The 15023-nt window shown below is 36.5% G+C and overlaps 1 protein-coding gene across 1 annotated transcript in view; it reads right to left on the bottom strand.

Moving 5' to 3' along the window:
- Window positions 1–1476: 1476 nt before the first annotated feature.
- ralgps1 (Ral GEF with PH domain and SH3 binding motif 1) overlaps window positions 1477–15023 on the bottom strand; it is a 188470-nt gene continuing 174923 nt past the window's right edge. Inside the window, exons 12-21 of the mRNA XM_067413501.1 lie at window positions 13196–13263; window positions 9292–9418; window positions 8633–8787; window positions 8275–8323; window positions 7541–7621; window positions 7190–7295; window positions 3953–4045; window positions 3228–3333; window positions 2275–2366; window positions 1477–2180 (exon numbers count right to left, since the gene is read on the bottom strand). Coding sequence (XP_067269602.1) covers window positions 2151–2180; window positions 2275–2366; window positions 3228–3333; window positions 3953–4045; window positions 7190–7295; window positions 7541–7621; window positions 8275–8323; window positions 8633–8787; window positions 9292–9418; window positions 13196–13263 — 907 coding nt within the window. The 3' untranslated portion in view covers window positions 1477–2150. The remainder of the gene's footprint in view (window positions 2181–2274; window positions 2367–3227; window positions 3334–3952; window positions 4046–7189; window positions 7296–7540; window positions 7622–8274; window positions 8324–8632; window positions 8788–9291; window positions 9419–13195; window positions 13264–15023) is intronic.

The following is a 15023-nucleotide window of genomic DNA, read 5'->3' as shown; positions in this document are numbered from 1 at the left end:
GAAATGATTTGTCACTCTCACTTTCTTTTACGTACGACTACCTACCATAGACCAAGAACAGTTTTGAAGCCTAAAGCCTAAAATGGACAAAGAGGCAGGATGTGGGTGGAGCTGAGGAGCCTGGTTGCTGAAACCACACCCACCTAGCTCAACCATAATGGCAATCTACCAGTCACTCAAGTGGCTACACCCTTAATTATGCAGCACTTTAAGGCTTAATATAATTTAAGTGAGTTATAAAATAAATACCCCCCTCACAGTTGTCATGAAGGGCAAAATTAGCTGTATACAGTAGACCCGTAAAAAAAATGTTTTTCTCTGCTGTAAAGTTGGGCATTAAAGAGCAGTATTTATCAGTCATGGCAGACTGGGTAGTCAGACCAATCAGAGTATAACACTGTAAAAAATTATTTAAAAAATGTGTTACCTGGTTGCCTTAAAATTTTGACTTCATTGAAATAAAAAAAATTGAGGGAACACAATAAACATTTTTGAGAATCGACAACCGTTATTCAAATATAATTCAACGATTTTGTAAGCATATTTGGTAATTGTGTGTTTTATGTGTGAAGATGATGTAGTGAAATATGCAAAATTATGCTATTTTCATGATTTATCAATATTTTAATGTGGTTCAGATACAATAATACTTTACATTTCGTTACATTTTACTTTACATTCATTAAACCAATTTACTTCATTGTATCAACTCAAATTTTTTATTTCAATAAACTTAATTTTAAGGCAATCAGATTACTTACTTGCAAAGATTAAACCAACAATATTTACAGTGTAGTAGTCTTGTTCAAAGGAGTTAAGAGAAAATAAATCTTCAAAGAAACCATTTTCAGACTCCCAGAAATAAGGTGATGTGCAATGTATACTATGGTAAGTTATGGTAAGTTAAAGTGTTTTTTGACCTTTGAGGTATGTAAACGGACTGTAGGAGAAAATAGCATAATAGGGGCACTTTAAATAAATCTTAATTTTGCCCTCAAGCGAATAAGACAATGTGATGTCTCTACAGTGCATCTGTATTTTGTCTTTTTTATATCCTCTTGTCATAAATGTTTTATGAATGTAGGAGACAAGTCATGTGCCTATGCTCATTGTCCAGAGATAGACTGCTTTCACTTTTGCTCTAATATCTAACATGAATACAACATAATTCTAGAAGATTTAACAATACAAAAGTCATAATTTTGGCACTTAATCACATGAAGACATCTATTAGACAAAGTTATTTTATACATGTCATTTACAACATTTTTCACACGTACCTTAAGCTTGTCAGGTAAGGCTAACAATAAGGTTTCAATTAGTTAACATCAGTAATATATTTTTGTATTAATTGAAATTAGCATTATGAACAAAACATAAATTAACAATGAATAGTAGTATATATATATATATATATATATATATATATATATATATATATATATATATATATATATATATTTTTTTTTTTTTTTTTTAAACTTAACTTAGATGAACAAATGCTATTAACATTGTTGTTTACACTCTAAAAAATGCTGGGTTGTTTTAAACCAGTGTTGGGTTAAATATGGACTAACCTAGCAATTGGGTTGTTTTAACCTTGCGGTTGGGTTAAATGTTTGCTTAAGACAACCCAATCACTGGGTTAAAAAAACACAACAACATTGGGTTGTTTTTTATCCAGATTTTGTTACCCAGTGTATTGTTAGTTCATGAAACCTAATTCATTAACTGGTGTTAACAAATTGTACATTAGTTGACACTTTATTTTAAGGTGTTATTGTTCCAGTAGGAATATTAATGAATCACATGTACTAACTATCGGGTTAGGATTAGGGTTTCATTTAGGATTAGTTGCATATAATTATGCATAATTTATAATTACTATAGTAATTACATGTAGCGCGTAACAAGGACACTGTAAAATAAAGTGTTAAAGAACCTCATTGTAAAGCGTTACAAGACACAAGACCATCCTCTCAATGTTTGAATGAATTTTGGACTTTTTAAACAGATACAGCTGCCACATTTCCAACTATGTTAGGTCCTTCAGTCTTAACATGTCATCCACTTTGCACAAAGTCTTCTATGCTTTGACTTTCTCCATTAGGTTTGTTCCCCTCATTCGTTTTCCATTTCCCAAAAAGCAGCTATTCGAAGGACATGAGGTTTGCTGGTATCTGCGGAAAACAATGCAATATTCCTGTGATATTCCGTGATTTGTTTGTTTGTTAATTATTATTATATTTTATTTATTTATGAGAAAACACTTACCTGCGGCCTTGTACTCCTACAAGCCTCGGCTAGATGTCTATGCCAGATAATCGCAGAGAAACGTGATCCAGTCTGGAACTTGTAAACATTACCTAAACCCACAGATTAAAACAAATAAACTTGCATGAGTTTATTCAAATGACATTGCAAATATGCCATTTATAGAGCCAAAAAGTAATTTCTTGGGTTAAAAAGGCTGGGTTATTAGCCATATGTGTGACTCCCATACGTGGGAGTCACATACGTGCATCCCATACGTGTTCTTTTACAGTTGTTCTTCAAAGGAAGCCTGTGTTATTCCATTAGGAGAGCGCCCTTTCTAGTGAGGCTGGTGCCCCCTGAAACATTCCTATCTCTGCCCTTCAGGTTACTCTCGATGTACCCGACATAACTCTTTTGGGGTAGGACGTGGCTTCCACAGTGTTCCCTTTCCAATAGAAAGGGTACGCTTTCCCAGTGTTATCCAATAGTGTCACTGAGTGGATCATTTGGAACATCAGTGAGTGACACTCTGTGTTAGCCCTGTCTCATCAGGTAAGAGAGATCAGGAGGCTCACACTTGGCACTGGAAGGGGACAGCAGTCATGGCGCTTTGGTAGGGAGAGCCCTTACCATCACTGCTTTACCCCGCTGGGGTGCCAGGTCACAACGCACCTGCCGCCCATTATATACATGCACTGTGAGGAAGGTGCAATCATTGCATGCCTATGTGCATTGGCTTGTTTAGTTTCACTCAAAGTAGATTGGGCTCTCTAGTGAGATTCCTATTCATCTGTCACCCAACAAGGGTGTCTCTGTTCCCTCCTTCAGGGAACGAGGGTTACATATGTAATCAAGCCGATAACTAGTTTGCGTAATAAGTTTCAAAGTGTGAAATGTTATCTTTCTGAAGAATTATAGTCACTGAGTCACAAGTATGGAATGTTCATTCATGATTAGAAGAGTGACAGTACCTCTTTCAGGATCTGTGAGCTGAAAAATATTTGGATGTTCAGGGTTTTCGGGCAGCACAACAATCCAACCTGTCAGCGTGATCTTTTTACATGGCCTGGATTTATACTTAAGAGAAAAAAAAAATATTTTTAAAAATCAATTACAAAGAGGTTAAGCTAAGAACTTTACAGAGTGGTGCAGGTATGACGCCATAATCTAGAAGAGTGACAGAATTTCCATTACAGATTTTTCTATGTGTTTTTTATCAAGTATGCTGTAGAAGTCCTGAAAAGTGATGCCAAAACATTTTTATCGTCCCAGGAGTCTGGATGCAATATAGTCTATTAACCCCGCCCTCTCCATGTAATCTAATGGGACGTGAGACAAAACCAAAAAAATCTAATTTACTTCAAATAATTTTTAATAAGTAACACCGATGTTTCCCTGAACTGTTTTCCAAATGCAGTTAGGATGAACATAAATTATTTAAATTACGTTCTTAAAGCTGAAGTGTGTAAATAAAGACCTATCAAACTTCCTTCCCCATCTGCCATTGGTCGGGTCAAACAGATAGTCCCTCCCCAAATTAGGTAAATAAGTTTGGTTAGAATAATTATATTGTTTTAATTAGCGTAAAAATAGTCTATATATTTAATATCTGACACTGTCAAGTCTGAATAATGGCTTCCTCATAAATAGAGCTCTTTGTTTTCTCTCTGAATTGTGGGAATAATTCATCACTTACATGTCTTCGCTCATTTGCTCTTAGAGCTTTAGAACCAAAATAGATGAGAATGGAGCCAGATAGAACAATCCAGTAGCGCTTCCAGGATGAGAGCTGCATTAAGAAAACAAGAATACAAATCACTAGAGAAACAGATTAAGTACTCTTCTCTAATAACTCTAACAGACATAACTATTTTATTGACCATACATCCATCTTTATTTCTTTACTAATTTACTAATATTACAGTTTTTCTAAATTGCTTAAACACTATTTCTGAAACCTTGTTTCATTTTCTGAAACCATTAAACACAAAACCTCCTCTTCAAGCACTATTCACAAAACCTCCGACTCCTCTTGCAAAATGAAACTTTCGCCTCAAAACAGTTTTACCTGTGTTCAAAATCAAACACTGCTCTCAAATCCTAAACAAAGTGATCAAAATGATAAGCACTATATCAAGTAATCAGTAAACAATACAGCGAAAAATAGAAAACACATTGTTCAAAACATAGTTCTCAGGCAGAAGTAAATTTTAATCTCAAAACAAATTTCATATTTTTCCATCATTGTCTTGTGATCATAGTTGCTCAAAATTGGTCAGAAATTATTACTACTCTGCTTTGCTTTGCAATTTTTTGTTCTTCCTCTTACTTGTAGCCCTATTTTTACCAACTCATTCTCATGAAATGCATATACATCACAAATTGTATTTATTGTGCAATTTATACGGCACAATTATTTTTTATGTGCATATGATTTGCATTGTCACCCCATTGGGTAGGTTGAGTTGTTTGGAGTACTTGCACATAACACAATATAAAGTACATATCATATGCACACGAAAACTGCGTAACATATACACATAAAAACTAATTTTGGCATATAAATCGCACGATAAATACAATTTGTGCTACAGATATGCATTTTCATTAGATTAGGCTGATTTTTACAGTACTGTACTCTGCATCTCACAAACTTGTCCTTTGTTCTTTGTTGATATGAACCTGCAACCAGTCAAAATCTATTGAGCAGTCAGTAGCCTACTGTAAACAAATGGAAAGCAACATGTTCAGGGCAATACGATTTGTTCATTGTACAGTATACAGCCTACAATGCACTGTACTTATATTGGTTGTGTCTCATCATTTGAAACAGGTTAAATCAGTTTTGAGTGGTTGTGTTCAATCAATGACATTGTGTTCTCCATTTGTGTTTGATTGTGGCCACTTGTGTTTAACCCGTATGGATGACGTGTGCATTAGAGTGCAGAATGTGTCTTGACAATGAGAATGTGTTTAGAGTTTTGCTGAAAAGTCTAAGTAAGATCTGCAAATTGTGTTTTACCATGTGAAATGGTTTAAGGTATCGACAACAGACTGAACAATAAGCTAAATGAGTTCAGGCAACTGAGGAATTTGTTCAGCCGATGGGTTTTAGTGTTTTAGCAATTGAGAAAAACTGTAAAGGCATTCCCATTGAAACTTGGACTTCCAAAAATGGAGAAGTTACCAAGACAGGCAGCAGTATAAATGGTTTCAGACACACACCAAAATTGTCACAGGACTGAATACATTTTTAGTTCAAGCATTTACACTCTAAAGACATGGATTCTGCAGTTTATTATGGATGTAAAAGCATTTAAGGGGACCAAGTACCTAAGACAAGTATATACAGTACAATCACCATGACTGCATTTATTTGATCAAAAACTGCAGTAAAACATTTCACATTTCACATTTTACAATTACTTTTATATTTTAATGTATCTAAAATCACTTTTAAAGGCAAAGTGTTACATGATCCTTCAGAAATCATTCTGATATGCTGAGTCAGAGCTCAAGTCAAGCCATAACATTTATTATTATGTTAAAAATAGTTTTGCTGCTTAATATTCTTGTGTAAACTGTGATACATTTCCCCCCCAGGATTCTTTGATGAACAGAATGTTCAAAAGAACAGCGTTTATTTGTAATAGCTAAAAAAATTGTAACAATGAAAAAGACTTTACTGTCTTTTTTGATCAATTAAATGCATCTTTGCTGAATCAAAGTATTAAGGTATGTCCTTTCGAAGTACTTGTGCCTTGGATTTTTAAAACTAGAACCGCCAGGTGTCGTTGTTACCTAAAACCACCAGTGGGTAAAATTTACCCATGCTGATGATTACATTTTTGATAAGGCTAAAAAACATAATATGCCACTGTATTATGCCACTGTCTTCACAAAGTAATGCACAGTCATTTTTTTCCATCAAAAGTTATTTTTAGTCGTCATCTATGTTTTTGTCCTGTTGTTTTATGCTATATTAAGCAGGCTACACTAATCACTTTTTGGTGAATATAGGCTAAACCAAATGCATACATATTTGGGTGGTGTAATATTATACTAAAATGCAATGAAAGTCACTGCCTGTTCTATTGGTAAGGCGATTTCCAAGGTGCTCGCGACAGCACCTCCTTGGCCCATTCCTCTGAGAAAGGACCTCTGGAAACTTCCTGTCCTGTCCCTGGATGGGACACAGAGGTTCTAGGTGGCCTACCACAAGCTGTGGTAGACACCATCACTTCTGTTAGAGCGCCCTCTAAGAGGCACCTCTATGCATTGAAGTGGAACCTGTTCGTCGACTGGTGCTCTTCTCAAGAGAAGACCCCATCTCTGCCATGCTTTCCTTCCTACAAGACAGGTTGGAGAGAAGGCTGTCTCCCTCCACCCTCAAAGTTTATGTTGCCGCTATAGCCACTAATCATGATTTGGTAGGTTGAAAGTCCTTAGGGAAGCACGACCTGATCGTCAAGTTCCTGAGGGGGGGGGGGGGGGGGGGGGATGGGGGGAAGACTAAATCCGCCTTGTCCTCCCTCTATAACCTCTTGGGACCTGTCTCTGGTGCTGACCGCACTGCAGAGACCTCCCTTTGAGCCTTTGCAGTCAGCATAGTTAAAAATCATGTCTCTGAAGACAGTACTCCTGACTGCATTGGCCTTGATCATTTTTGGTTGATGAATTGTGCCTGGAATTTGGGCCAGATAACTCTCACGTGATATGTGCTCAAGGTTCCCACCACTCCCTTTTTGGACCAGGCTTTTTAATCTCAAAAAAGCTCATTTAAGTTTGGCAAAACATTCCATGTCATAAGCTAATCTAACAGATTCAACCAAGTTAAATTATTGGTTATAATTGGGATATGGAATACAAATACCTGGTCATTATTCATGTTTTACATTTGAAATTTTACAGATACATTTGACTGCAAGCTTACAGTTGGTTTTTTCCCTTCCTTCATCAGTGTCTTTCTCCGCAGGGGCCCTTCAATGGTTATGCTGCTCAGAGAACTGCATTCATAGCTGGATATAGACCCTGGGGTGCTGATGAGAAAGTAAAAGGATCATATTTACCACACGTTAAGCTCAAACATAAATATTAACACATACCGCAGAAGCACAACTGAAGTATCTGATGAGGATATGTTAATCAATTGGAAAACAAAGGTACTTGTACAAAAGAAAGACACATTTTATTTGAATACTTTATAAAATAAAATAAAAGACTCTGCATGCATTTGAATCATGTGCTTTATTGACACAAAATTACCAGCTATTAGGTTTCCTACCTATAAATATAAGTTCTGCTTCTAGGAGAGTTACAGATTGGGACTCGCCAGTTTGGACCAAGTGTTGCGTACATACGCCCTCTGAAAGTGATCAGGAGGAGGGATGTGTTTTTCATTTGTATAAACAATTGTCACAGATAAAAATCACAAACATGTTGACAGCTGACATTCTGAACATTGCTTTGTACAATAGAAAGAAAGAAAAGGGACAAAACGTGCACGCATGCACGCACACACACACACACACACACACAAACGTCTGGTTCGCTATCTTTGTGGGAAGTCTCCATAGATGTAATTTTTATACTGTACAAACTGTGTATTTTATACCCTTGCACTAATCCTACCTCTAAACCCATCACAGAAAATGTTCAGCATTTTTATATGTTCAAAAAAATTTAGAAACTTGTTTTCTCATGGGGACGTCAATTTAAGTCCCCACGGTGACAAGAGTCCCATGAGTAGATGTGCGTTTAGGTGTCCCCCCTAAATATGCCCCCCTCCCTCCCTCCCTCCCTCCCCCCACACACAAACACACACACTTTTACAAATGAGGACGTCCCCAAAGGGAGGTTTTTGGAGATTTTGCCAGGTTTTGCTCACTTTATGGGTAAAAATTTGTTCCCAAAATAGGGTTAAGTAGATACACACACAAACAGACACCAAAAAGCAACAAAACAGAAAAACACTAAATGCAGTCTATATTCTATTTTAATGTATAATAATTGCCTTACCTCTCAACAGTACTTGATAATTCATCACTAAAAGAGCTCTCTCTACTGCCTGCAGAGGGACAGAGAAAAGATGAAAAAAAAAAAAAAAAATTTCCACCATACAAAAAATCCACCATGAGGTGACAGGTCTATTTAGAAATAAATGTCTGTTGAGTTTGCAAAAGGCAATAACCCACTTCACAAAATCTTGAACAATACTCCCATCTAGTGGTGAAAAATCAAATTCAAACAATTCCAACAGCAGTAATATTTTATGGTAGAAATGGTGGAACACTCATAAATTAGGACACAGAAATCCTCGCACTTATCCTGTGTAAGAGGGTCAAAGACTGAGATTGTGAGGAATAAACTGCAGTACCCAGCGAGATGCCGTTGGTAAACACTGAATCATGTGTGTGGTTTCTGACGGGACTGTGAGACTCTAAGAAGCTGTCATCCAGTAGATGTCGAGCCTTTTCTTTAGCAGGGAATGTTGCACTTTTACTCTCCACAACACCAAACTGGCACATCATGCTGTGACGAGATGAGTGAAGTGAAACAGAGAGAGGGGAAGTCAGATTAAGAAATGTGTTCCCTTGAAAAAAAAGCTGTCCACTGAATGTGTACTCTTTTGTCATTCTTTAAAGAAGTACAACGTATTTGATTACATTAAAAGTTAACATATAAAAAATGCAACCTAATCTTAATACTTGACAAGTTTAAATAAAAAATGCTAAATCTAATTATATTTAACATTTACCATAAATGCTAGAAAATAGAATTATGAAATTATATTAAAATTAACATGCAATTAAGTGTCTAAATCCATTTGATTCATTTCACACTTACACACATATTCAGTATGTTATTTATAAGGGTAATAATTTGTATTATATATATTTTTTAAATCTATGAAAAATGTTTAAAAGGTTAAACGCAACTTCCTTTTGGAGCAAATATATTATATAATGTATATATATATATTATTCCTTATGTTGTGATTGGTGAATTTTTCTCATATTGTACTGTGATACTCACTTATTCCCCAGACTGTGGCTCTTTCTGTGTCGGGCAGGGGGTGGTGTTGGGAGGTGGGCAACCACTGATGTATCAGGACAGGTCGGTCGTCGCTTATACCTCACTGACGCGGACACTTCTGAGGGTCCTGTACACACACATGCACACACATGTTGAGTTTAAATTGTTTATATTTTTAATAGACATGAATTTTATTCTGTACAAACTACATTCTATTTCCTAAGCCTAAACCTACCCTGTACAGAAAAATCTTTTGCATTTTTACATTAAAAAAAAACAACAACAACAAAAGAAAACAAAACAACAACAAAACAATTGGGTGTGATTTATGAGCTGTATTTCTCATGAGAACCAAAAATGTATCAAAGATCAAAGATCTCTGGTATTGCCATTCTTGTGGGGACATTTTGTCCCCATAACATAGGGAATACCTGAACATACGCGCACACACATGCATGTCTGGTTTACTATCTTTGTGGGGACTCCATAGACGTAATGGTTTTTATACTATACAAACTGTATATTCTCTCCCCTTACACTAACCCTACCTTTAAAAAAAAGCATATCCCCCTACACTAACCTACTCCTAAAACCTACCCATTTCAGAAAAGAATCTGTATTTTTACATCTGTACAAAAACAAACACAAAAACTTATTTTTAAGTTATTTTGAAGAAAACTTATGATGAATAAATTTAGTTTATTCATCAATTTCCCTTGCGGGGACCATTGGCTGGCTTGCTAAAACAGTTAAACTGAAGCTAAATTGAAGCATGGATCACTAGATTGCACGTGTAAAGCCCTTTCCTGTCCTGTTCAAAACAACCAACCATAAAATGCTTACAGGCACCTATTAAAACCGCATGTGGATAATTAGAAAAGTTCTGGCTCTCAGAAAAGCTAACAGGAATAAAACATTTCCATAGTTCCACTGCAGCAAGTTAGGCATCATGTCAAAGAGGACGGCTCAGTTTCTAAAACCAGCCACAGCTTTACCAGCCTGGTAAACAAGAATGGCTCTCTAAAGTAGCAAAAATAAGTGGACAGGCAGTGGAAATGTTCCCTGCATTCATGTTTATAGACCTTTTTCCCCAGTAAGATCAAACCAGAGGGGGATGTGTGGCAATGTTGTAAATGGCTTTTCAGTATTAGGACTATTATGTTAATCATGAAATTCCCTACGTTCTTTTAATAGGTCTCAAAATGGGTAAGAAGAGCCCGTATGTAAATGAAAACAGGCTTTCTTCCCAACTAAGAATCGGAAACGACTAGCTTAATAATGGCAGTACACTAGATATCTAGGCCAGGAAAACATTTGGTTTGGTGGCCAACAGAGACTTGTCAAGGGTGGCAATGGACGATAATACCAGCAGGAATTCTCATTTACACATTTAACATCAAGAATGCAATGTTATAAACACATTGGTTAAGATGCTTTAAGTAAGGAATAATTGACGATGGGCCATTGAATAATTAGAAAAATAGGCCTGATTGCCCTGTCAGGAACTATTTTGTGAATATGACCAACTAACTGTACACTATGCCTCAATTAAATTATGTAAGATACAATATGTAATCAAAAATGCATACATGAAATTATAAATAATTATCTGGTCTCTCCAACCCTGAGCAAGCTAATCAGAGACCGTGTCCGAAACCTGGAAAATGCTGCCTTCGGAGGACACATTTCAAGGTAGGAAGGCATCAAGGCACATCTGAAACTAATGTTAGCTTCACTACTAGTCTCCTGAGATACCTTCATCTGATCGTTTTTTTAAAGGCAGCATACATGCATCCTTCGCTGCCTTTGATATCTCACAGTCCTGTGCTTTTCATTCTGTGACAGCTGAGCCGGAAAAAAAAAAAAAGATGTCGTCCGAATGTTGCATTTTCTGGTCAGTTTGTGTGTAAATGTACATTTTTTTTGTTTTGTTTTTTACCAGCAATTTCCACTGGTGATATCATTTCTAGCGTGAAATGTAATAATTAAATATTTGTTTTGTTTTCACCAAAGCTCTCTCTATTCCGCTGTAGGCCATTAAACTGTTACACGGCCTAAGATGTCTGCCCGAAAGTTTTGTGAGGTGCCTTCATGCTTAAACGCTGCCTTAGCGCGTTTAAGTCATTGTCTGATAAGGCAGTGAGTCAACGAGTCAGCTGCCTAGCTAGGTTTTCAGATGCAGCCAAGGCCTTCAGGATCACTAGAAAATGAGTTTGATCAGGGTTGGAGCTAAACTCTGCAGGACAGGCCCTCCAGGACCGAGTTTGAGAAACTCTGATTTAGAACAATTAAATGTATGATCTGAGTCCCTTATTTACCCCCCCCCCCCTCCCCCTTGATTTTCACAATGCTTAATGAGAAAAAACAATAATGACATCGTTGCCAAACACACAAAATCACAGCAGTAAACACTTTATTTTAAGGTTCAGTTATTAACTATTAACTAATTGCTTATTAGCATGCATATTACTAGGATATTGGCTGTTTATGAGCACTTATAAAGCACATATTAATGCCTTATTCTGCATGACCTTATTCTACATCCCTTAATCCTACCCAATACCTAAACTTAAATGCTACAAAAACTACCTTACTATTAATAAGCGGTAAATTAGGAGTTTATTGAGGCAACAGTCGTGGTTAGCAGTGAATATGTGTTCCCATACTAAAGTGTTACCAAATATTTTTTCAACTTTTTCCACATCCAGTCCACCTAGATGTCTCCATGAGTTTGGCCAGCAGACACAGCTGTAACAACCATAAAATGCTCAATGTAATTCGATTTCCCCCTCAAATAACTGATAGTCAAAAATAAGAAACATCTAATTGCTCAGCCTCTTTCTCTCTCGAGAGGAACTGACATACTTCAGTTCCTTGTCTTGATTTAACAAGGACCAAACAGTCTTTTAAAACCTATTTCATCTCTGTACTTGCACAATGAAAGTGAAAGTGATATGCAAAGGCCAAGTATGGTAACCCATACTAGGAACATGTCCTCTGCCTTTAACCCATCCAAGTTAGTGCACACACATAAGGAGTAGTGAGTAGTGAACACACACTGCAAACTGTGGACACACAGACCCGGAGCACAGGGCAGCCATTTTTTGCTGTCACACACAGGGATTGATTGCCACTTGAGGGCAACTCAGTCATTTCCCGCCAGTATTGAGAATCGAACCTGCGACCTTCGGGTTACCAGTCTGACTTTAACCATTAGGCCATGACTAACATGAACTGGTGCACAAGTGGGCTATTCATTTATTATTTATTTATTTATTTACAAACTAATGAAGTTACAGTAATAATGAAACAATGTTTTAAAATGTGTCTTTACCAGTCACAGATCAATTTTACTTTTGTTTAAAAATGTACCTTAGTTTATGTAGACATTGACACCACCATGGCTTTTAAACGTCACATTTACAGGACTAAAAAGAGAAAAAGTCACGCTTATGCATTTTAAGTCAAGATTTAACTTCAACCTAAAAAGGTCTATCTGAAATGACCAAAGATCAACATAATCAAGAAGTACGGCTCCTTTAGAGCCACTCTACAGACAGCAGGTGGTTTTTATCTGCCAGTCTGAGAATAAGCTCATGGAAGAAATGAAGAAAAGTCGCTCTTTTTAAACAAGCATCTGTGGGGTTGATCTACAGCACCTTGAGAATGCTAGGTTACATGGTTCTCTTTTATTGTCCCTCCAACACACACATCTGCAGAATCCCTCTAACCAATGATGATTTCCAGACATACTGCAGAATACCAGAAAGGTAAAGCTGACATTTTTCAGCCGAATCGCTGATGATCCTCCATTTTTCCACGGGTAATCATACCTCAGGAAAAAAAGACTAGAGTAAACCAGGAGGAGCTTTAAACTGAAAGGATGAAGGCGTAAAAAATTTACCTCCGAGGTCTTCTTTGGAGGATACCAGACGAGGTGAACTGTTCCCAGGTTCAATCTTCAATGATAGCCTGTACAAAAGAGTTGTGACAGGGTTAAAGTCAATAATGCAAAAATAAGTATTTTTGTCAGGCTCCTATGTATAGGTTTCTACCTACTTCTGAATGGGCTGAGGCTGGGATTTAGTGGGTTTGAAGTGTAAGTATTTTATGAACGTTTACTAGATGTTGAGAGCATTTACTTAGTATTGTTTTCTCATTTGTGACCGAAGTGGCTTTCAGAGGATTTTTTCAGAGTCTTCATCAGTATTTCACTATGTTTAAACATTATGTCCTTTTCAGATGCTCTGATATGGGAAACGATATATCACTGTTACAAAAAGATTATTGTTTTTGGAACAAAGCACAAAACAATAACTGTAAATAATGTAGTGTTGCAAGTTAGTTCATTTAGTTAAGATTAGTATTTGCTGTTATTATCCTTTTAGCACTGAGATTTACCTCCTAACATTCCACAAAAAATATTTTGGATATAACGAGGGAATGTAGTTTAGGGTCCAATTCTCACTATTAACTTGTTTTTTAGCATGCATCAAGGATCCCACACCTTGGTTTACTTCAATCTCAAGAACCTTTCAAGGACTTTTCAGGTCCAATACCCTTAACATCAAGGACTTAATGTAGGAACACATTTCAAGTGAGAGCAAGGTTACATTGTAACAGTTTTAATGTGTCAAACACAACTATGCATATCTGATATTCTATTTGTCGTTTTTCTGTTTTGCATCAAACTGAAGAATATTTGGTACATCCTATACTGTATACTAAAATGAACTGATGTTAACTTTTGCTTGGATTTTATTGAAAAAAAAAAACGTGTAAACAGAAGTTCTAGGATATATGAATACGTTTTTCTGGCCTCGTGGGTTTACATTACATCTTCACAAGCAAAGCAATTTAACATTACATTAAATAATATATTTGTGCAACAGATTATCACAAATGTTTTATATTTATTAAACACGATATAGAGTCATTGACTGAACATATTTGGGTTCGGTGCAAGCAAGATCAGAGTTGGTGTGTACAGTGGTCATTTACATATAGCCAACAACAAATTTCCCAGCAAGAAAATTTTGGCCAGTGATAATGCTGAGCGGCTAGTAACCTGTAACTAGGAAAATCACTAGCCACAGTGGCTGGAGAGCAAAAAAAAAGGTTGCAAGGACCTGTATCTATGTTTATTATTTTTATATTTTATGTTTATGCATACTATGTTAATATGTTTATTTTCAAAAACTTTCTAGGGCTTGCTTCCCCCCCTCCCCCCCTCCAGATTCAAAAGCTTTCAAGTGGGAACCCTGATGCATATTACTAGGATATTAACTGTTTATTAGTACTTATTAATCACATATTAATGCCTTATTCTGCATGACCATATTCTACATTCCGTAATCCTACCCAATACCTAAACTTAACAACTACCTTACTAACTATTAATAGTGAGTAATGGACCCTAATCTAAATTGTGACTTCACACACATGTCTGGTTCACTATCTTTGTGGGGACTCTCCAACGTAATGGTTTTTAAACTGTACAAACTGTATATTCTACCCATCACAGAAAACCTTCTGCATTTATACATACAAAAAAAAAACTCATTCTGTATGATTTTATAAGCTTCTGTCCCCCTTAACATGATATTAGCATTCAGTCCTGAAAAGAAGAAAAACCTACACGCACACGCACACGCACAAGCACACACACACACACACACACACACACACACACACACACACACACACACACACACACACACACACACACACAC

Source organism: Pseudorasbora parva, chromosome 13, assembly GCF_024679245.1.
Source record: "Pseudorasbora parva isolate DD20220531a chromosome 13, ASM2467924v1, whole genome shotgun sequence".
NCBI classification, from domain to species: domain Eukaryota; kingdom Metazoa; phylum Chordata; class Actinopteri; order Cypriniformes; family Gobionidae; genus Pseudorasbora; species Pseudorasbora parva.
Note: the sequence above shows the minus strand (reverse complement) of the source record. Positions and strands in the feature narration are given on the sequence as shown.